This window comes from Setaria viridis, chromosome 8 (genome assembly GCF_005286985.2).
Source record: "Setaria viridis chromosome 8, Setaria_viridis_v4.0, whole genome shotgun sequence".
Taxonomy (NCBI): domain Eukaryota; kingdom Viridiplantae; phylum Streptophyta; class Magnoliopsida; order Poales; family Poaceae; genus Setaria; species Setaria viridis.
Window position 1 is genome coordinate 27,920,222 of NC_048270.2, and position 23,591 is coordinate 27,943,812.

Genomic DNA, 23,591 nt, shown 5'->3' on the forward strand with positions numbered 1-23,591 from the left:
TTTTGGTAGCCTGACAGCGTAGTGAAAATTTCGTGCGAGGACTTAGAAATTTTGGTGCTTGGCCACACGTTATATGGGTTTCCTCTGTGCTGGCGGGTGCTGCTGCTGCCCGGCAGCACTGAGCTTCTATGCTGCCGGGCGGCACTAGCGCCCGCAAGCATAGACTTTTCACCAAATTTTCAACCAATTTAAATACTTGATAAATGATTTCAAAATTATTTCAAACTTCTACAATTGAACATAAATGTTATATAGTGAATGTAAAAAATATAATTTCATACATAACAAAAAATTTTTGACTAGTTAGTTCACATGTCACTATAGGTTGAAATACCCCATGAGTTATAGGGTGATTATGACTTGGATATCCATTCGGGAAAGACGTACTGTTATACTATCTTAAAATTGTGTTATTACTTTTGGTCCAGGTTGGTGCACTGCTAAAGTGGTTACATGTGAAATATCATGATTGTTTGACAAATTTATATTTTATTAAAATTAAAATAAACCTAGATGGAATGGCACAATCCACCTTCCCCTTGGATTTGGTGTTTTCTTGTTAACATACATTTTAGCTTTTATCTCAAATCATCAAATTTTCTTAAATATGGACATTTTCAAAGGTTTAACATGAAAATCCATTTACTTTTCAATTTAACTAAATTTTAATAAAATATAATTTTGGTCCAACAATCATGATATTTGGTATGTAACCACATTACCAGTGCACCAACATGGACAAAAATAATAAGACAATTTTGAGATAGTGTAACAGTACATCATTCCCACATGGATGTGCAAGTAATAATCACCCTATAACTCATGAGGTGTTTCAACTTGTAGTGACACGTGAACTAACTAGTCAAAAAATTTGTGTTATGTATAAAATTATATTTTTTACATTCACTAACTATCGGGGCGACTGCTCCCCACCACCGCTCCACCTCCTCCCTGGCCACCGTCGCGCCGCCTCCCCTCCCTGGCTGACTCTACCGCGGCCCCCGAGCGCCGCTATTCTCCTCCCTTAGCGCCGCTGCCGCGCATCATCCGCCGGGCCGCCTACTGCCCGCTGCCGCTCCACCTCCTCCTCAGCCGCCTTCACGCTGCCTCCCCTCCCCGACTATTTGTTTTTTTCATTCTTTTCCATTTTGTTCAAGTAAATTAATTAAGAGGAATTGTGACCTTTTTCCATTTTGATTCCATGCAATTGCAACATGATAAAAAATATGTTATGATTAGTTTATATGCTTATCACACTATATTTTTTTAGTTAGAGATTGTGTTAGAAATTAAAAGTTCTTACCTTTTTCCATTTTTATTCCATACAATTGCAAAATAATAATAAATATGTTATAATTATTTATAACAATGTTCATGAGATGTAAACCAACAATTCTAAATTTCTTCAATTATTTTGGATAATCTTTTATTCTGAGCATTTTGTAAATTTTATGTGGATAGTTTGGGCTAACTATGGCAAGTGGAAGTTCTTTTTCCCATGGTGGTAGCGGCCATGGAGGTGGCAGGGGACAGTTCAGGCTCGATGACCCTCCCACTAGTCATTCAGGAATTCACTTCCATAGCCCCATTGACTTTCATTCGGCGATCGAAGCAGAGGAACAATTCCTAACATAGTAATATTCTTTCCTTCTTTTAATTGATTTTGTTACTCCACATGAATAAATTCTAAATTTACTGACATACAATCTAGCTTATCGAAGCTATTAGATGGCTCAAAGATGTTATCAAAGCTTTAGGTGGTACTTCTCCTATAGTGCAAATCGAGGACGTTGTTGAACCTAATTTGAAAAGAGTACATCTATCTTTTCAAGTACTTATTCGACATACAGATTTCACCTTGATGGTTTCAATTGCCGCATGGGGTAAAATAGCACAACATACGGTAACTATTGAGAGGACCGTCGTGGAGGCCTACCTACAGCAGATTTAGGATCATGGGTACTTTGTGCCAGACTTTCCATATTTTTGAATAAAGCAGCTTGAGGACGGCAAAGGGAATGTGATTGTGACTGCTGAGAGGCTTTGTCAGCTTAATGACATGGTATGGAACATTCGTTTATCATTCTTTTAACTTTAGTTATGTTACATCTTTTAACTTTCATCATGTTATAATCATCTTTTATAGGATATAAATGGTACTACCATTGAGGAAGTGAACTTTCGTGCGATTCTAGATCAAGTCTTGGAAAAGTTTGATTTGACTTACATGGATGGAAACCCGATGTTCACCCCAGATTTGAAGTTCCAGGCTCATCTTACTTTCTATAGGCCACATCAGTTAACGTCTCCATTGTTTGAGATTTATAGTAGTGTATGTGGTCGTCCATGGGAAGCGAAGGAGAGTGCACTCCTCTGTGCTCTAACTTATTTTGATGAAGTTTTAGGCCAGACGATTGGAGACCTTAACTATGTTCCATATCTAAGGAATCGAGCCGGCGTATGAAATATGTAACATGCATGGTTATACCCCTCCCCTTTTCTTATGCATTTGAACTTGTTCTCTCTAGGACCTTTAAGTATTGATGTAAAAACTTGCACTATTATCAGAACTGGTTATATTGTAATGTGGCATGGATGTACCCCTACCCTTTTGTTATGCTGGCGGTAAGTTACAAGATAATAAAGTCTAATCCATATTAATAGCGTGTTACAAGATAATTAATAAGTCTTACAGCATAACTAATAAGAAATATTTATTAATCCTTTAATGATTCTTCCTTCACAGTTAGTATGTAACCATGTCTTCATGGATTTATCAATGCTTGCTTCAACATGCTTGATTCTTCATTCATTGTCTTTGAATAGGTCCAATTCCTCATACTGATTGTAATCTTCAATGTCCACTACACCTTCAACTCCAAGGATCCTTTGTTTTGCACAGACGGCAATGTGCTTCTTTGCATTCATAGGGTCAATTATGTAGAATACCTGTGCGACACGCTCAGCGAGTATCCATGGGTCATCTTTGTAACCTACATTGGCTAGATCTACAAGTGTCAACCCATAATCGTCATCTGTAATGCCATTCAGGTGTTTGACCCATTGGCACCGGAAGATGGGGATTTGGATATTCTCTTCATAATTAAGTTCCCATATTTCTTCTATGAAACCGTAGTAAGTTATGTTATGTCCAGATATATCAATTGCCTCTATGCAAACACCACTATTTTGGTACGCCACACTTTTGTTGTCCTTTGCGGTGGTATAAAATGTGTATCCATTAATTTCATATGCTTGCCACGAGGTGACATTACTTGATGACCTAGATGCCAACCTGGTCAATGTTACTTCGTTTGTGGAATTTCCTTCAAATAGTTGCTCATGGTCCTTCAATCATGATGGCAAACAGTGCTTTTGCTCTTTGATGATCCAATCCTCCGAGCGACCATTACTTTGTCCACCGACTTTATTTAGGTGTTGCTTGATGAAGGGCTCCACTATTGCGAGCTGTTGTAGAACGCTTGAATGCGCTTTCTCCAATTGTTGGTTGTCCTCGTCTATGAATCTTTTCATTCCAACGGTACCTCTCTCGAACAATCTACCCTCGTGTCGAGATTTCGGTAAACTAATAGCTCTCTTATCTTTTATGTAATCTATGCAGCAATCAACATTCTCTTCTATACGATAGCTCTTGATCATACTACCCTCTGGAAAGGCCTTGTTTCACATATATTCATTGAGAGTCGAAATGAATCGTTCGTATGTCCACATCTGATAGAAGTACATAGCTCTAGTTCAGTTATTTGCTGGACCATGTGGACCATGAGATGTTCTATGATATTGAAAAAGGATGAAGAGAAGCACATCTCGAGCTGGGCCTGAGTTTCTGACACAAACAGTTGAAGCCTAGCCAACTCGACACAATCAATCACTTTCTATGAAATCACGTTGAAGAAGTAACACATCCGTGTGATAACCATCTTTACAAATACTAGTTTGATAGTCCGGATCATAATAGCAAGAAAAATTGTGATCATCACATGGCAATCATGAGAGTTATAGCCGGCAAGCATCATGTCCTTCAATGAGACTAGTGACTAGATGTTTGATGAGAATCCGATCGGCACTTTCAACCTGCGCAAGCACTTGCACATAGCCAATCTCTCATCTGGTGTTAAGTTGTAGCTAGCTGGGGGAAGGTAATTGTAACGACCTAGATTTAAATCAGTCGAGCTTAATCTTAAGACAAGCTCCCTAATCCGATCGACTCAGCTTTTCTTGAGCTATACTGACTTAGTCTGATTTCAGCCCAACCTAGCGCCTTAGGGAGGGTTTATCCTTGGAAAGATGAGCTGAACACCCAGAATCCTTTGTTAGAAGTTGGAAAATGAAGCCCCTGCTACAACTTTGTTCAGTGGGACACTGGCTGGTGTTCTACAACTCTTGTTAAGGGAGTCAAGTGGTGTAGTTCGGGAACCAGGAGATCAAGAGGCTAGAAGATGGACCCAGCAAAAGGTTCCGCGGATCTCTCGGGCCAAGCGCGCCAGAGCGCACGTGCGCCCTATCTTAGAGTCCCTCCGCCGCGTGGCATAACCTTACCGGCGAGCGCCGCCTCGCCCAGACGCCGGCCGCGACATGATGGATTAGCGCGCCTCTTCCCCAATCGCGCGCTGAAGCGCCCTGCGGACTTTTCCACCCCGTCCCGTCTCGGCCGAGATGTCGCCGGCCGCGCCAGGCGCCCTGCTGCCACTGCGACCGAAAATTGGCCGTTGCCGTGCCGGTCCGCCTTGCCTCCCGCGTGCATCTCCTCACCAGGATCCCCGGCCGCGCCCCAACGCCTTCCAGCTTTTCCGTCATACCTCAGTCGTGCTGCCCACGCACGCGCCCCGCGATGATACCACCTTCGCAAACCACTACACCGGCAGTGACAATTCCTTTCCCCGCCTCGCGAGTAGCATGCCACGGCAAAGCCGCTGGTTCCACGCTTGATAGCATCACCGCTCGCCCTATCACCTCGCCTGCAACGCCCTCACCTGCAGTGCCCTTCCCTCCTTCCTGCCGCACGCTGGCTGAGTCGCCACACCCAATCCATTGCTTGACGCGACCAGAGACGCACTCGACCTCACCAATCCTTCCGTCCGGCAAAACCGCGCCTGCCTAGCGCTGTCTTCCTTGCCCAATGCCGTAATATCCTGTTCCCGGAGCTCCGCTTCGCCGGCCAATGGAGATGCCGACCAATCACCGCCACGGCAGAGCACTCCTCTTCTCTCTCGATCTTATCCTCGCGCCGCTAGAACTCTTTCACTCCTGCGCACCTATAAAAAGGGTACCGAAGCCTCTTACTGGAGTTCCCTTTGCCACCACCGCCCTCGCCGCCCTTGCTTACATGTTCTTCTCCATCGCACTCGCTGCCACACACTTCTCTGCTTCACGCGCAAGTGCCGCCACCTGAGCTCTCTGTGGAGCTCCCCTTCTGCGAATGCCCTGCCAACTGCTTCACCTTCTGCACGCTGTGCTAGAGCGTGCTTGTTGCCCACAAGAAGCACCGCCGCCGTTGGAGCACCGCCGAACCTCGCCACCGCCCGAACCTTAAACGCCCTTCAACGTTCCTCCTGAGCTTGCTTCTTCCGACCCCAAGACTTCGTCAGTAGGCCCAAAGGTAAGCTGCCGACCCCTGTCCATCTCGCCCGAACCCTTTCCGTTTCGCCCAACCCTTTCCAGCTCGCCCGACCCTTGTCCGCCTCGCCCGAGGGCTCTACTGTATCTTTTTCTTTTGACCAAGGGTATCTATGTAAAATTTTAGGGACTTCTCTATGTTAAGTCTGAGGACCCCGGTACAGTTATTCCTTAGGTCTAAGGGTCAGATCGTAAGTTTTTCCCAATCCGACTCCTTTATCTTGTTCTAAATCAATAGAAGCTTGAGAAATTTATCTTAAATCGAGGAAAACTCAGAAAAATATGAAATCACTTGTGTTGGAATTCTCTTTCTGAGTAGAATCCAATAAAATGAGTTTCACACCTTTCGTGTAGTTTTACTACAGTTTCTGGGCTAACTCTTGCAAGCATTGTTAAATAACCGTCTAAGTATCTTAACCTTTGCATTTGCATTCCGTGTAGAGCTAAACCTCGCTGACGGCACCTATGAGCTGCACCCGGTGCCAAAAGACAGAGTTGTAGCCGAGCTGCCGCCTGCAGGAGCTGAAGCCGAGAGTGCCGAAGATCAGTTTGCTTCCACCCCGCTCGAAGGTAAGCCCCGGAGCGTAACCCAGTCTTTCTAAACTTGCGCATGCCTTCATTTGTATGTATGTGCATTTACGTCATAGGAATTGTTTGAAACTATAGATGCATGACTTAGTTCCCTTAATATGAACACTAGTATGATAGGCCGAGCAGTTGCAATGCTCCGAGCAGTTGCAGTGCTTAACAGGACTCGGTAAAAGTCGAGTGATTCCCTGTCACTCACGAGTTATAGGAGTTTCTTGTTCTCCTTTTTGTTACAACTATAAGGACGGTGGACGGGGTAGGGTCTTGTGAACTATTTTTGTGGTCGGTGGATTGCCCCGTCTGTCTACATGAAATCGGTTAAGGTCGGAAAGTGTTGGTGTTCGTGATCAAGTGTTTGAAAGTACTAACCTCATACCTAGTATGGGATGGGGAAGCCTAGTACCTGATTGAACTAGGGCGTGTCTTATACCCCTGCTGTCCCTGGAACGAGGTTCCCATGGTGCATCATGTGGGTGCAAGTGTGATCACAGTACGGCAAGAGGTCGGGACTGTGGAGCATTGCATGCCAAGGGAAGTTTGGACCTGACATGCGCCTGGGAATTGATGGGGACGGCCGACACAGGAAGCGACTCTCTGTGGTACGCGGATGTCGTGAGATTAGGTTCGCCATGCATGGTTAAGAAATTCGAATCGATTGGTCTGCCTCTCACAGATTGGGACTGCTTGATCACTATGCTACACTGAGTAAAGATGGAACATGATGATGATGTGAACCTTGATGCTTGTTCTTTAAATTGTTCGGAAACTATGTTTGTTTAGCATAAGTTGCTAATGTAGATTGGTTAATGAACTTAGAAACTAAGCTAAAATATTGAAAGTAAGGACCTACTGTAGTCGCTTTTGGCAAAACAAACCCTTCAGCCAAAGAGCCTTGCATGTCTAGAAGTTGGTGGAGTAGTTTCCCACTGGCCGGTTAAGTCTTGTTGAGCTTAGCAGCTCAGCCTTGCTTGTGGCACATCTTTCAGGTGATGTTGAAGCTCCCGAGTCTACCGCTTTTGGCACTTGGCCTCCCCAGCTTCCTCATGGGTGGACGGTCAAGTGGGATCCCTCCTCAGACGGCGAGGATAGGGATCAGTGATGTCCGGATCGGCCTCATCAGTGACATCCGACCCCGGTGCTAGCTTCCGTGGTTTATCTTTTCCGCTGCTTAAGAACTCTGTAAAACTTGGATTTTTTAAACAGGGTTGTAATAAATTATGGAACTTGTTAGTTTGTGGATGGTCTGTTGTATTCTCTGGAACCACTCACCTTCGTGCGAGGTCTGCTACTTCGGTCCTGTGTAGTGGTTTTATCAGATAAAATCCGACGGGCTGCCGAGTTAACTTGATTAAAGCATATGGTCGCGTGTCAGGTGACTTAATTGTGCTTTAGCTAAGTTAATCCGGGCGGTTCCGCCACAGTAATGCTTACCGTTAGGAAGTTCTTACGGGTGGAGCTCTGGCCTGATTTGAAGGTCAACAAGATCCTTACATGATTTTAGTTTATCCTTTTCCTTGCCTGATAAGCCCAAGAATCCGATGGTGCTATCGAACACATTCTTCTGAAGATGCATCCCATCAATGGCATGGCGCACCGCCAGCTCTCGCCAGTATGGCAAATACTTAAAAGAAAATAGACATCTTCTTAAACGGCACATCTGCGACGACTGCAGTTTCAGCCTGCTTCCTACCCTTTTTCAAATTATCAACACCATCTAATGACTTATTACCGGCTTTTAACTTGACCTTCTCGCACATTTCAAATACTATTTTACCCATAGCCGGTTTTGGAGCAAAATCATTCTCATTGGTGCTATTGAAAATGTTCTTCATCATACGGTATTTGTGCGTCTTCAATAAGAAGCGCCTGTACTGCATGAACACTGTCTTCATAGATCCATTAAGGTACACATATGATGTTCCATCCAAGCACACATACAAAATAATGATCTGAGCTAAAATTTACATCTTGAAAAATAGACACTCATAGAACCCAGGCACTGATGAGAGAAACATCAAGGGCATCCTGATGGTACACTTCATATATATCCTTGAGTTGCATCCACAGGAGCTTCTCACCTTCGTTGAAAAAATCAATCGGTTTAACACGAAGAGTGAACATAAGCCTTTCCTTGGCCGACTGCTCCATATACCATTGATGGAATTCGTACATCTTCGTAGAGAGCTTCCATACCAATTCAGGCCTTACTAGAGGCTTGTCTACCTCAAAGGACCATTTAGGTACAATCTTTTCTAGAGCTGGCAGTTCAACTTGCCCTAGAACTTCAGCAAGTGACATACCTGTAACTTGCATAAACGTAATGACATGGATTTGTTGTTCTAAGGGCACTGCTACTATAGTTTGAGTGTCTTTATCTACTTGCTCCCCAAGCTAGGGGATAGTACGATGGGAAGATGACTCTCCTCATTTTTTCTTCTAATCATATAACTAATGAACACTCGTAGTTTGATAGTAAAGTCCTCTTTACTTCTTTTTTCATGCCAATAAATTTTTTTAATTTTGTTGGATCTACTGGTTTTGGCTCATCTCCTTTGTTTTTCTTTGTTCAGCGCATGCTTTGAAGAACTCCCTCACCATTGCTTGCGATGCCTCCCGCAATTCCTCAGTAGTCATATCGGCTGGTAGCTTCTAAATGGGTTCAGACTTCTTTGTTTTCTTAACAGGTTCTTTCACCTTTGGTTGCCTTGGCTTGGAAGGCGGTGGTCATGACTTCTTGATAGGTGCTGCAAGTTCCTTGCTCGCACTAGAGTTTAGTCCCGGCAACAGTGATCGGGGACGGGTGTTTTGGTCATCATCGCACGCACCATCGGGATTCGATGGAGATGGAGACGGTGATCGAGCAGGATGCGACGGTCCCAGTGGTGATGACAGTCCTGAAGGTGGATGTGTTGGAGATGACGGTCTTGAGTTATGAGGAGATGGTCACTACAGGGGATCTATGGGGAGCAATGATGCCTCCTTGCCGGGGATCGTGATGTAGCATTTGCGCCATAGAATGATCCTGTGAAGTGCATCAACTAGTGTTCTATCCCCGTCACCATCCAGGAGGTTGAGCTCTAGTCCTTCATATTGACTATTATAAATCTGCTCTAGGCCAACGCTGGAGTAGCCAGGTGGAATCTCCATGCCATAGCTTGTTTGCCGTGGCAGGATTGGTAAAGCACTTCCGTACGCCACTTATACATATAGGAGAAATAAAGAAGTTATTAAACTCCCAAGGTGTGGATCAATTGAGAAGATTGCATAAATTATATATATGTATACCTTAATAGTGATGTTGCCAAATGTTCTATACAGCTCATATGTGGTGCGCTGAGTGATGTCATCCACAGGGTACAATTGGTTGTCCTGCGCAACCACGGGTAATCTTGGCATGTTCTCATCGAGGACCCCTGTGGAAGCACAGTTGCTTCAGCATCGAGAAAGGCTGACAACATTGGGATCCGGCAATGCTCCAGATTGGGCAATCTCAGTAACTGTTAGGGCTACTCCCCGATTAATTTCTTTCTGCATTCTTACTTCTTGTGAATGCACTTTAGCTTCTAACAAGCGCCGCTAGCTCTCCTCTTGCTATTCCATATTCTCTACCAGCTTCTGTACGTGTCGATGTCCCTACGGAAAGCAAACTTCCACGGAACGACCCAAAAGCCTCGGCAACATCCTAGGTGTTCGGGATTCCTGAGCACCAAAGTGAGCTCATCGTTCTCTCTATCAACCTTCAACTTTCCCACTTTAGCATCTTCAATGATTTGGATAAGCCCTTTGGCCTTCTGATGTATCGTTTCGTTGAACATAATTGTCCCATCTTCTTGGCTCAGGTTGCCTCTGTGAGCGCAATACCAATTCTTCGATCGATTGGGCCAGTCAATAGTTGCTAGTACGATACCTTGATCGAATAGGTCTTGTTCTATCGTTTTCCATTTGGTAATTGCACTCACGTAACCACCACACCCTAGACGATGATGGTACTCCTTCTTCTGGGCATTGGTTGACTTGACAAGAACCTTGTTCACACTACTTTCACTCATGTTGTATTCCAGAAATGAGTTCCTGTGATCCCTTAACTTTGGCCACTCATCAAAATCTGGAGTTCGGCCCTTCTTGATAAAGTTGGCATCCAGATTCTTCTTGAAGGTCTGGAATTGGGTTGCCATCTTCTTCAACGTCCACTCTTTCACAACTTTTTCTTCGACACCTTCAGGAAGTATGAAGTGTTTCTTGACATCTACCCACAACATATCCTTCTGGGTCTGTAGGAGCATGTATGCATTATTTTGTTTACCCTTCCATTCTCTAATGTTGATGGGCATGTTGTCCCTTACAATAGCCCCGCATTGACTCATGAACTTTCTAGCCACATTTTCGGGAGCAATTGGCTGACCCTCTTCTGTCACTTAAGTGATGTGCCTTTCCTCCATTATCTTTGTACGACCTCACGGCTTATTTCGCTTCATCGATCCAGAGGGCTAAAAGTTCAAGATTCATTAATTAATGAATACGAAATTATAGATGGGGTAAAATAATAAAAATGATATATACCTCGTTGGAACCTTCCGTCATGGAAACATTTTGTTCCGCATTGTCATCAACGCCGTGCTCAGGCTCATCATTGCTATCACTGGACATGTTGAGGAACATATCCGCCTGGCTACCCTCATCCTCGATGTAGGTTCTTGCAATGTCAGAGCCACAAAAGCCAAGTGCATGACTATTTATTTTCTAAATAACTTTTTGTTCACATTAACTACCAACGAGTTCCGAAAATCAATATCACACTAATGACATGTGTATACAATGATAAGAAACTTGTGAAATATACAATTTTTCTAGGAATTTAAACTAATTTGTACAATTTTTCTATAAGTATTTAAACTAATTTGTACAATTTTTCTAAGTATTTAAAATAATTCATACTATTTTTCTAAGGATTAAATGTAATTTATACAAATTACACATTAAAAACAGTAATAAAAAGGGCGTTTTCCTCAACAAGCCCCGTTTCAACCGTGGGGCGCGCTCTGTAGCTTTAGTAGCTTGGTTCGATCGATTGCCTTCTGTGAAATCACATTGATAAACATGCATAGCTTTACGAGCGCCAATCGTACAATCTCTGGATAAGCACCGGCATCATAATGAGCTTCCGCTTCATGCACAGCCAAGGAGGAAGGTTGAACATACACAGGGTCACAGGCCAAGTACTATGACCACTACTCAACTCATTGAATGGATTAAATCCATCAATACTTAAACCAAACCTTTTGTTCCTTGCATCACTTTCAAAGTCCGGGAATCCTTTATCAATTAATCTCCACTGGACCCCATCCGCGGGGTGTCTCAGTATCTCATCTTGCTTATGTTCTTCTTTGTGCCATCGCATCAACTTAGCATTCTTCTTGTTTTTGAACAAACGCTTCAAACGTGATATTATAGGGAAATACCACATCACCTTCGTGGGAACTCTCTTCTTCAGAGGCTGCCCCTCGACATCACCAAGATCATCTTGCCTGATCTTATACCGCAGCGCTTCGCACATAGGACAAGCATCCAATTTCTCTTGTTCATCACCACGATAGAGGATACATCATTAGCACATGTGTGTATCTTCTGAACCTCTAATCCCAGAGAGCAAACAACCTATTTATCTTCATATGTTGTGGATGGCAATTTATTATTCTCGGGAAGAATGTTCTTTACAATTTTCAATATCCCCTTGAATGCCTTATCGGACACACCATTTTTTGCCTTCCATTGCAGCATTTCCAATGTGGTACCCAGTTTTTTATGCCCCTGCTTGCAATTTGGGTACAACAATTTTTTATGTTCATCTATCATGCGCTGCAACTTTATTGATTCGTTCTCAGTATTGCAGTCTCTCTGTGCATCCCGTAGCACTTGACCAAGATCATCAATAGGGCCATCTTCTGCAAACTCTTCTTCATCAGCCTCGCCCATTGTAGTTTCTGCAAAAGCTTGGCCTGCAGCCTAGTCCGGAACATTGTTATCATCCTCCTCTTCTTCACCATCTTCCATTATAACCCCTCTTTCGCCGTGTTTGGTCCAAACCAATAGGTTATGCATAAAATCGTATCTAAACAAGTGGCTGTGAATAGTCCCCCAGGAAATATAGTCCTTCTTGTTACTGGATTGGAAGCATGGACAACATATGAATCCCTTCTGTAGCTTGTTGGCTTTAGCCACTTCGAGAAAATAATGCAAACCATCAACAAACTTGTTGGTCCGTCTATCCACGTTATACATCCATTGCCGGTCCATCTGCATCATATTACATGATAAATGGACATAAGTCTTCGTATTAGATAAGAACTTGATCAATATAGATAATTTAGACCAATCAACCTTCATAAAGATAAATAATTCACATGAAAATTACACCAATCAACATTCATTACATTCACTAGGTCGACAAAAAGAAAAAAGCAACAATTCTAGAACAAGACAATAAAGATACATATACACTAAAGATTACAGACGCTCCATAGTGGACTTCATGTAGTCAATTATCCTAAAATAATGGTATAATATAGCAGAATGTTCGCCCTCCAAACCATCTCTACACATGACTCAATCTTCTACGAAGTCTATGGAGAGTCACTTCCACTCCTCTAGTACCAGAAAATAATGGTACAACAGAAGATCTTCGAATCCACATACTCGGGCTGAATATCATAAAGGAATCTTGAAATAATTGTCCAAATATCTTTTAGAGCAAGTGCCACATTCTCATAATAGAAGTATGGTGGCGCACACACAATAGCCCGTCCAAGCAAAAGATCTGTTCACTGAGCATGGCCCATGGTGGCAAACCAAAACCAACCAAAAGCCACTAGGTCAAGGTCAGTCAACAGATCTCTACATGAAGAGGATATTGGGCCAGCATACTTCTATTATGAGAATTAGGCTCCAAAAGGCGTTTGGAATACTATTTCAAGATTCTTTTATTATATTCAGCCCAAGTTTGTGGATTCAAAGTTCTTCTGTTCTACCATTATTTTTTGATTTTTGAATTTGTCAAGTCCACTATGGAGCATCTGTAGTCTTTATTAGTGTATCTTTGTTGTCTTGTTCCACAATTGTAACATTATGTTGACTGGTGTAATATTTATGTCACTCTAATTTAACATGCAAACTTTCTGAAAAATTGTAGCAATGACCAAATTCTATTTCTTACACCTACAATATATTTACAAACTAATCATACAAACTAAAATAATGGTACAACATAGCAAAATGTTCACCATCGGAGCCATTTCTGCATATGACTCAATCTTCTACGAGAGCCACCTCCGCTCCTCCAGTACTAGAGAATAGTGTAAGCACATTCATGCCATGTGCAGACACTGTTCTCTGGTATTGGAGGAGCAGAGGAATCAGCTCTTTAGAATGTTCCTCCAATACCAGAGAATGGAGAGCCACCTCCACTCCTCCAATCCCAGAGAATAGTGTCTGCACATGAAAAATGAACATGAATGTGCAGACACTGTTCTCTGGGATTGGAGGAGCGGAGGTGGTACATCCATTGCTGGTCCATCTGCATCGTATTACATGAGAAATGAACATAGGGCTTCGTATGAGATAAAGAACTTGATCAATATTAGGTAGAGGAAAAATAGAGTAAATGTGTTTATAATATTTAGTCCTTGCAATAAACATGAGATAAATAAATTATTGGTCAAAGAAATAGAATTATTGTTAAATTATAGTGACATGAAAAATTGCAGCAATGATAAAATTCTATTTCTTAACCCTACAATTTATTTACCTTAATTTTATTGCAATGACTAAATATTATAAACATATTTACTCTAATTTTTCCCATACCTAATATTGATCAAGTTCTTTACCTAATACGAATAATATATAACAAGAAGCTATCCATCAAATTCTAGCTCAAAACATGTACAAATAAAATCCTATCCATTCTCCCTCATTCTAAAAAACTCATTTTTCTCTATCTCTAAAGCATAATAACAATGAATGAAGGAAGGATGAAGTAGATAACCTTCACAACACTTTGGATGAGTGAAATCCTCACAGAAATGAGGAAAAAAATCGGGCAGCACCTCCCCTAAGGTTGCTTGCTCGCCATGGAGAGGAGGAAGAAGCTCTCGGTTTCTGGTGGAGTGGCTTGGGCTCGGGGAGGAAGAAGAGCTCTCGGGCTGGTGAATTTATAGGCCAGAAGCTTTTGTCCGTGTTGGAAATTCCAACTGGGACTAAAGGGGGGGTGCTTTTATCCCGGTTGGAATTTCTAACCGGGACAAAAACTTTCACCGTCGGTGCCAGATTTTTTAGCCGTTACAACCGGGACTGGGGGGTTTTAGTCCTGGTTGGTCTTTCCAACCGGGACTAAGGCTCCCCCCGTCGGTGGCCTTCGATGACTCATTTTTGACCCGGGACAAAAGACACTTTAATCCTGGGTCCAAAGTCAACCGAGACAAAAAGGGTTGGATAGAAAGTGAGTTCTCTACTTGTGAATGAATGCAAGAGTCATACGTTTGTCTCCATGTCCATCACGAAGTGGAGTTGAACCATCATGATGCATTGTCTGTCCACGAGTCGAGTTGATTTATGAAACAGGGAGTTCTATTTATTTTGTCTTCTAGAGTTAGAAAATATGATTATGGTTATGAAAAGTGCAAGAAGAAAAAAAAATAGGCTCGAAATATTTGCTTAGACCAGAAGATATAATTGAAGAGTCCATTTCATAGAACATCAGATGAATGACATCTTTGACTAGAAGTTAATAAGGTATTGGTAAGTAAGATTTGCCTTTTACTCCTTTAGCATAAATGTTGCTTCTTAGTATTGCAAAAAAAGAAGAGTTGTACAATGGAATCAATAAATTAATATTTAATTTCTTTACTCTAGGGCATCATTTAGTGTTTTGCACTGGGGTCGCAAAATCTTAGTTATGGCCGTGAGCACATGATATCAAACAATCGGTCTATGGCCCGATGCACGCTTTGCGTGTGCTACGTTGTTGGTTTAGTCCGTCGAAGTATAGACAAGCACAAGTAAATGCATTGAAAAAACACGTAAGAACGAGCATCGCTTCATCTCTAGGCTTTCTTGCATTGAGGAAGGGGCTCTTGCACTAATATAGCTCATCTTCCAAAGAAAAAACAAAAGTTTGAATGGTACACATTTGCCAAAGCAAAAATAGATTGTTGGCTTCTTCACATAAACGTATGCATGTGGTCATCTGGTGCCGGTTTGGTTTTGCTGCTCACCTGAGTCTTAGTGCACAGTTTCATTGCAATGTTACTACGACTAGGAACTAGGTAATTGTACTAGTTGAGGTACATGGGAATGAAACTTCTCTCACATATGATAAAACTTCTCCTTCTCTCTCCTACCTTGCCAAATCAGCCTAGTTGCTTATATGATATGGAATTTAATATCTATAAAACTCTTTATGAAATTCCCACAAAGACTGACCTCGCTTGACAAGACGTGCGAGCTGTGCGGTCATGTCCATCGATTCGCGCAACATGCACTGCCTTCCTCCTGCTCCTTTACCCTGTGCTTTGTTTAGGGACTTAGATTTTTACCATAGTAAGAAGAATTTATTTCGAACCTAGAATTGATGTGATGTCGGATCCAAGAAAAATAGGTCTCTATTGTATTATAGCATCTGGCAGTTCATTCACAGGGTGGAATGAAAGGTGCAGGGGCAAAAGATTTCAAGATTTCTAAAAGTCTCTATATGATTTGTTTTGTATTGACAAAATGCGATGGAGGGAGGCGGTTCGCAGGCGACGGAATAAACGGGGCTTAATGAAGGGACCTTACACTAATTTTTTTAGAAACAAAGCCTTTTTTTAAGGTTTTACGGTTCTATTGTGTATTCAAGGCGCGCCCACCTAAGGTTCACTCTCGGCCCTCACATTTGTCATTACAATATTGTCTGAAATCAAACAGTTTTCAACGTTACGCTATTTTTGGCAGCATATATTGTTCTAGCTTCACAAGAAATTATTCCACATTGACAAAAATATTCCAGAAGTTAAAAAACCAACCAATCATATTTAAGTGTGGTCTTATTTCGAAAATTTCATTATAGCAAACACAATGATACCATCAAATTTTAGTTTAAGTGACGGATGCCTCATGTACTTGTTATTTTTTCAAACCTAGACACTTGCACTGCATGGGTCGGAGCTCGCGTGCAGCTATCCATTTGCCACCATGCATTTGGTCATCAGACCCAGCCGCCGTGTCTTGAAAATGGTCACGGCCGGCTACGAGCAGTGTGCCGTGCCCGCACCGCACGCGACTCGTCTGCATCCAGAAACTGGTGAGCACGACACGGCCCCACCTTTCTTAGGCGTTTCCTCCAGCCGTCGTCGTCTCCAACTCGGAGAACTTTGCATGTCCAATGAGCATGCTGGGGGAACAGCGATGCGTCGATGCCCAAAGAGAGGGTCGTCCGTTCTGACGGCGCGCTACCAGTGTAGTTGGTCTCAGCATTATTTCTTTAGTCCTATATATCTGAAGGTTATTTGTCTTCTTTAGAATTTTCTCCAACAACGAAGATTTTTTTAGTCTACCCAATTGAGACATTTTTGGAGTTGTTTACAGCTCCCTCCGTCCCTAATTTTTATTCATTTTGACTTTTCTATATACATCACTTTTGTTATGGATCTCCGTTCCTAATTTTTATTCATTTTGACTTTTCTATATACATCACTTTTGTTATGGATCTAGGCATAACATATATCTAGGTGCATAGCAAAAGCTATTAATTTAGAAAAGCCAAAACGAATAGCAATTTGGGATGGAGGAGTAAATAAATGATGGTTCTTATTTTTTTAGAGTTTGTTGGTTGATGATTACTAGTTGCTAATTTGTTTTTCTGCGTCACGAATTATATCCAAGTTAGACTATATAAATCTTGGCTGTTTGAGAAAAGCTGTGGAGAAGAAGAATAACCTTATGACGCCATTTAAAAAACTACTCAGGAATTGTTAAATATGATGTAGTGAGTCGACCAAGAAGTCCGTGTGCACGGTCTTATTCGTGACTACTAGCGCACAACTTTTCTACTGTTTAATTACCTTATCTCAAATTTAGTCGACATCGGGCTTAAACCATTCCACTGCGCGGCGTGGACGAAATTCATCAGAATCTGCACCGTCGTCCATGCGTGATATGGCCACGTACAAGCAGAAAAGCATGGCACCAGTCCTGCACGTTCAACTCATGCCTTGCCACTCAATTTTCATTCCCTAACAGAGAACTCATCTTCCATGCGCCCTCTTTTATCCCGGTTTAAAGTTGGTCCGGGATAAAAGGTGCTTTAGTTCCGGGTCAAATATCAATCGGGACTAAAGACCCCCCTTAGGCCCTGTTTGGCACAGCTCCACTCCTAAACTCCAGCAACTCCATCAAAAAATTCAGCCAAACACTCCAACTCCAAAACTCCATGGAGCTGTAGTGCAAAGGGAGGTGGAGTTTTGGAGCACCTCTTTTGCTGCTCCAGAAACCTCTCTTTTGAACCTCCTCGTGGAGTTGGTGGGTAATTACCCACCAATGCCACTCGTTATGGAAGAAAACGTTTCGTTCTATTCTGTTCCCGTTCCTTTTCCCCGTCCCGCGCCTCCCTCGGTCGACTCCTCTTCCATTCGGATTTGGCCACCACCGGCCGCCCCCGCCGCCGGCCGGAGGATCCCGCCGTCGGCCGCACCCCCCGCACCGGCACCAGATCCCCTGCTCCCCACCGCCAGCCGCACCCCCCGCCACTGGCACCAGTTCCCTCTGCTCCCCACCGCCAGTCGTACCCCCTCCCGCCCCCGCTGTCGGCCGCACCTCCCGCCGCCGGCACCGAGCGCCCTCTGCGCCGCCGGACCGAGCGCCCTCTCCGCCCGCCCTCTGCGCCGCGGCGTTCTCCTAGGCCGCCTCGACGACCCCCCGCGCGCCTCGACACCCCCCGCGCCTCGACACCCCCCGCCGCCGGCCGCCCTAGACGTCGCCGCCGGCTGTCCTAGACGCCACCACCGGCAACCTTTGTCCGCCGCCGAAGCCCGCCGCCAGCAGCCTTCGTCCGCCGCCGGCCGCCGACGGCTGCAGCGCCCCGCCGCCGAAGGCCACCGTCGGCCCCAGCGCCCCGCCGCCGAAGGCCAGCCACCGGGGTTGGAGGAGATCCCCCCTGTTCAAAGGTACTCATATCCAAAAATTATGTTCTAATACAGTAGTTGGGGGCATGTTCTGATCATCTTCCTGGCATTTGTCTCTTCATATCATTACTAGATGTTTTTTTAGACAGATAATTGTTCTTATATAGTGCAGATTAAGCAAAGATGTCACTGTGTCAGAGGGTTAGGTTGTAGTTGTAGTGGGTTTGTAGTGGCCTGTTAATCAAATGGCCAAGTTGATCTTGTCCATTTTGCTGAAGATTGATGGGATTTAGTTTATTATACGACATGTGACGTGATCTTGCGCATACTTTGAGACGGGTTTGTTGATTGCAAGTCAAGTTGATCTTCAGCAACAATACGGAATTGTATAGATCTCGATCGGTCTGCATGTAACATGCAAGCAGCTTAAATTTCCATGAAGGAACTGCATGCAATAGGGCATAGGCTACCAGTTTCAGAAGTTTTTTCATCTAGTCCATAGAATGCAGCATCCAAAATGTTGGACGTCTTCCACAACGCCTGCTTCTTTTGTTAATAGCTGAAATGGTGTTAATAGCAGTTAATATTAACTAATCCTATTTTCTAACCACCATCACCTAAGTGCTTATGAAATAGCTGAAATGGTGTTAATAGCAGTTAATATATTATGAACTTTTACTTATATCATACTATGCCACTTACAAAAATCACGACCACTAATTGTCTAATATACTATGAGAATGTGAATGTGACTGAAATTAGGATGTTCTAATTAGGTAAATTGGACAGTACCAATGTTGTAGATTAATGGTTTCTAATATGACATTTGTAAGTTGGATAGATGCCTAAAATTGATTGGAACTCGGAGAACACTCGAGTGCTGTGTGTGTTGTTTGCCGAACAAGTTGAAAAAGGAAATCGGCCAAACACACACTTGAATGCACTTGGTTATGCTGAGGTTGAGAAAGGGTTCAAGGAAAGGACTGGAATTGTGGCTACCAAGGGTCAGATCAAGAACAAATGGGACAAGTTGAAGGAAGATTTCAAGGCATGGAAGAAACTAATGCTAAGGCAAACAGGGACTGGTTGGGATCCTATAAAAAAGACTATTGCTATGGATGATGAATGGTGGAAAAAAGCTAGAGCTGTAAGTTGGTTAAAAAATTTTCCTATAGTTTTTTCCATATGTCAAACATGTTGGTAATACTTATAATAATATTATGTGCTTATTTCAGGACATTCTGGGTTGCGGCAAGTTCAAAAAGAAGGGCCTTGAGAATGAAGATGAATTAGCCAAGTGTTTTGCTGACATTACTACTATTGGTATTGATCATTGGTCTCCTCATGTTGTGAATGTTGAAGCAACTGAAAATGTTGATGTGACACAAGATGAGGCAACCAATTTTGAGCCAGAAGGTGATGATTTCATTCCTGAAACACAAGAGGAGGATATTGGTATTTCTCCTTCACCTGCGAGTGGCAAGAGACTAGCAAGGCCTGTTGACAGGAGTGGTAAAAAAGCGAAGTTTGGAAATGCACTCCTAATTCAAGAAGTAGTAACAAGTATGGCAAGTTCAGCCAATGAATATGTTTCGAAGAGACATGGAAAATATTCTATTGAGGAAGTGACGGAGGTTGTGATTGCTTGTGGGGCCGGTTATGATAGCAATGAACATTAGATGGTGTCTGAACTGTTTATGAAGAAGGAGCAAAGGGAGATGTTCATGACCTTGCCTACTAATGAGATTAGGTTCAATTGGCTTAGAAGGAAGTACAATGATAAATATGAAAAGTAGAAATTGGCTTAGTGAGAGTGATGTCATTTGTGTATGCTACTATTTTATTTTTGCCGCATGTGTGGTACATTTTATTTTATTGCATTTTATGCATGTGTGGTACATTTTATTTTATTGCATTTTATTTATGTATGACAGTTGTATCTTACATTTCATTTATGTCAATGTTCACAGATGTCTTCAAGTGAGTCCGATGAATCTAGTGATTCTGATGGTGAATATTTTTTTAAAATGGTTGAGAGCTGTGGTAAGCTAGCACAAAGTTATCATGACTCATATATGGATAAGGCACCGCCGAGATTTATGTTTTCACAACAAAGTGGAATGGGTTGGATGATGGAGACGGTAAACACTCCAGGGGAGTGCCATCGAATGCTTCGGATGAATGAGGTTATTTTTCAGGATCTTCATGATGTGTTGGTTGAGAGGTACGGATTAAAACCATCGAAGCACGTGAATACTCATGAAATGTTGGCCATTTTCCTATTCACATGTGGTGGGTGTGAGTCAAATAGAAGAGGCCAAAATAAGTTCAAACACTCAGGTGAAACCATTAGTAGAAAATTTCATGAAGTTCTAAATTGTGTGGTTGCCATGGCACAAGATTTCTTGAGACCAACAGATCGTAATTTTCGCAATGTGCACAAGAGGATTAGGAATGACAAGAGAGCATACCCACACTTTAAGGATTGCATTGGTGCAGTTGATGGAACCCATATTCGTGTGTATTTATCACCTGAAGAACAAGTGAGATATATTGGTAAGACTGGAATTGCAACTCAAAATGTGCTTGCCATTTGTGATTTTGATATGCGCTTCACCTATGTGGCTGCGGGTCAACCGGGTTCTTTGCATTACACTAGTGTATTGTACCATGCATTGGAAGCAGATGTAAATATCTTCCCACATCCTCCTCAAGGTAAAGATTTTTTCTTATGTTCCTTTTCATATTTGTATGCACAAACTTATCTTAATTTACATATGTGTAGGCAAGTACTATGTTGTAGACGCGGGCTATCCTAATTGTCCGGGGTACCTCGCTCCATACAAGGGTGAAAGGTACCACTTACCCGAGTGGCATCGAGGTATGGAACCAAATACTTCAAAAGAGAAGTTCAATCGTATACACTCATCTGTTCGTAATGTTATTGAGCGCTCATTTGGAGTATTAAAAATGAAGTGGCAAATCCTTTACAAGATGCCTGGTTATTCAATGGTCACACAAAAGAAGATTGTTGCTGCTACTACGGTTCTACACAATTTCATACGTGAACATGCTAGCGTTGATGTGGACTTTGCTAATTTTGATAGAGATCCTACCTACATGCCTACTATTCTGGAAAGATACAACAAGTATGCCGTGTCTCAACATGCCTCCGATGGATCAACTTCGGAATCAAGCTTTGTGACTATGGATACCTTTCGTGATAGTATGGCTACATCAATTGCCCTAGCATGGAATTAGTGCAATGATTATTGTAACGGCCTTATTTTGGAACTATGAATTTATTTCAAAATTTTAAATTTTTGGAACATGTAATTATTATTTTGGACTTCAATGCATGTACTTTTATTTTATATTTGTGATAAGTAGTTCAAATCGAATCAGGGGCAAGAAAGGCAATCTACCCTCAAACTCCTCTTTTCTGGAGCTAGGGACACCCTCCCAGCCAAACACCCTCACCAGACAGCTCCAACTCCATCCAGAGCTGCCTCCACCTGGAGTTCTGGAGTGGAGCAGCTCCACCCAGAGTTGGAGTCATGCCATGGCACGGCTCCACTCCTAAACTCCAGCAACTCCATCAAAAAATTCAGCCAAACACCCCAACTCCAAAACTCCATGGAGTTGCCAACTCCATGGAGCTGTAGTGCAAATGGAGGTGGAGTTTTGGAGCACCTCTTTTGCTGCTCCAGAAACCTCTCTTTTGAACCTCCTCGTGGAGTTGGTGGGTAATTACCCACCAATGCCATTGGTTACAAAAAAAATGTTTCATTCTATTCTCCCTTCTATTCTCTCGAGCCCCACTCGCCGCTAGAGTCCCGCCCGTCGCCGCGCCCGTGGCCGGCCGGCCTCGCCGCCCTCCGCCGCCCGCCGCCGCCCCCGTCGCCGCCCGCCGCCCGTCGCCACGCCCGCCGCCCGCCATCGCCCGCCGCCACGCCCGCCGCCCGCCACCGCCCGCCGCCACGCCCGTCACCCGTCGCCGCCTGTCGTCGCACGTCGTCGCCCGCCACCCGTCGCCACCCGCCGCCTATTGCCGCACGTCGTCGCCCGTCGCCGCCCGCCGCCCGTCGCCACCGCACGTCGTCGCCCGTCGCCGCCCCCGTCGCCGCCCACCCCGCCGCCCAGCCCGCAGCCCGTCACCGCCCGCCGCCCGCCGCCTCCCATCGCCCGTCGCCCGCCGCCTATCGTCGCCCGTCGCCGCCCGTCATCGCCCGTCGCCGCCCGTCGCCGCACCCGTCGCCGCCCGCCGCCTGTCGTTGCCCGTTGCCACCCACCGCCCGTCATCGCCTGTCGCCGCCCGCCGTCGAGCCCGCCGCCCACCCCGCCGCCCGTCGCCGCCCACCCCACCACCCACCCCGCCGCCCGTGGAGGGTCTCCCGTGTGCAGCACAGTGCAGTGGAAAAAGGGGAAGAAGAAGATGGGATAGAGAGGATGACAAGTGGGGCCTTAATTAGGGGGCAACAATGGCAATCCACACTGAAATCGATCTTTTTTGGAGCTGAGAGCACCCATCTAGCCAAACACCCCATTTTTGTTTTGGAGTTTTGGAGCGGAGCTGGCTCCATGTGGAGTTCAGGAGTGGAGCAGCTCCACCCGGAGTTGGAGCCATGCCAAACAGGGCCTTAGTCCCGGGTCAAAAATCAGCCACCCGTGGGGACCCTTTATCCCGGGTGAAAAAATCAGTGACGGTGAACTTCCCATTTTCCAACCAGGAATTATGCAAACTCAATAGTAAGTGAACTTTTTTCCGATGGATATAAGTCCAAGTAAAAAATTTCAGTGATGGTGTTAATTGATCGATATTTTTACAGTCCATCAAAAGATACCCTCGGGCTTGAAGTTTAGCACTAGGTACGCAAAAATGGTTCCTCACTCCGATATCAAAATTTTGATACCTCCCATGTTATAATTAGAATCTAGTATGTGCCATGGCTAACCAAACATCCTCTACTGTTCATAGTTTCTTTCATCCCCCAAAAAACCACTCGATCCGTCCGTTTTAAAATACATCACGTTTATTTATTAGAAGATAATTAGTTCATATGAAAACTAATTAGCTTTTCCTAAACTTCAGTTATTTAAAAGCGGAGGGATCGGAGTGCTTCTTTTTACAACAGTAATAAAAACATACATCCCTCCTAGTTTTTGTGATCCTATTAAAACTATTTTCTTACTAATTATAAAACATAACGT

General features: G+C 43.7%; 2 protein-coding genes across 2 annotated transcripts; both read left to right on the forward strand.

Moving 5' to 3' along the window:
- The first annotated feature begins 19,221 nt into the window (after window positions 1–19,221).
- On the forward strand, window positions 19,222–20,059 carry LOC117866432 (uncharacterized). The gene is made up of 3 exons (XM_034750638.1): window positions 19,222–19,435; window positions 19,511–19,527; window positions 19,616–20,059. Exons 1-3 carry the CDS (start codon window positions 19,222–19,224, stop codon window positions 20,057–20,059), a joined length of 675 nt encoding a protein of 224 aa, XP_034606529.1.
- A 348-nt stretch (window positions 20,060–20,407) lies between these two features.
- LOC140220269 (uncharacterized) lies at window positions 20,408–21,641 on the forward strand. The gene is made up of 2 exons (XM_072290287.1): window positions 20,408–21,095; window positions 21,166–21,641. The coding sequence occupies exons 1-2, from the start codon at window positions 20,408–20,410 to the stop codon at window positions 21,639–21,641; spliced, it is 1,164 nt and encodes a 387-aa protein (XP_072146388.1).
- Window positions 21,642–23,591: the final 1,950 nt, after the last annotated feature.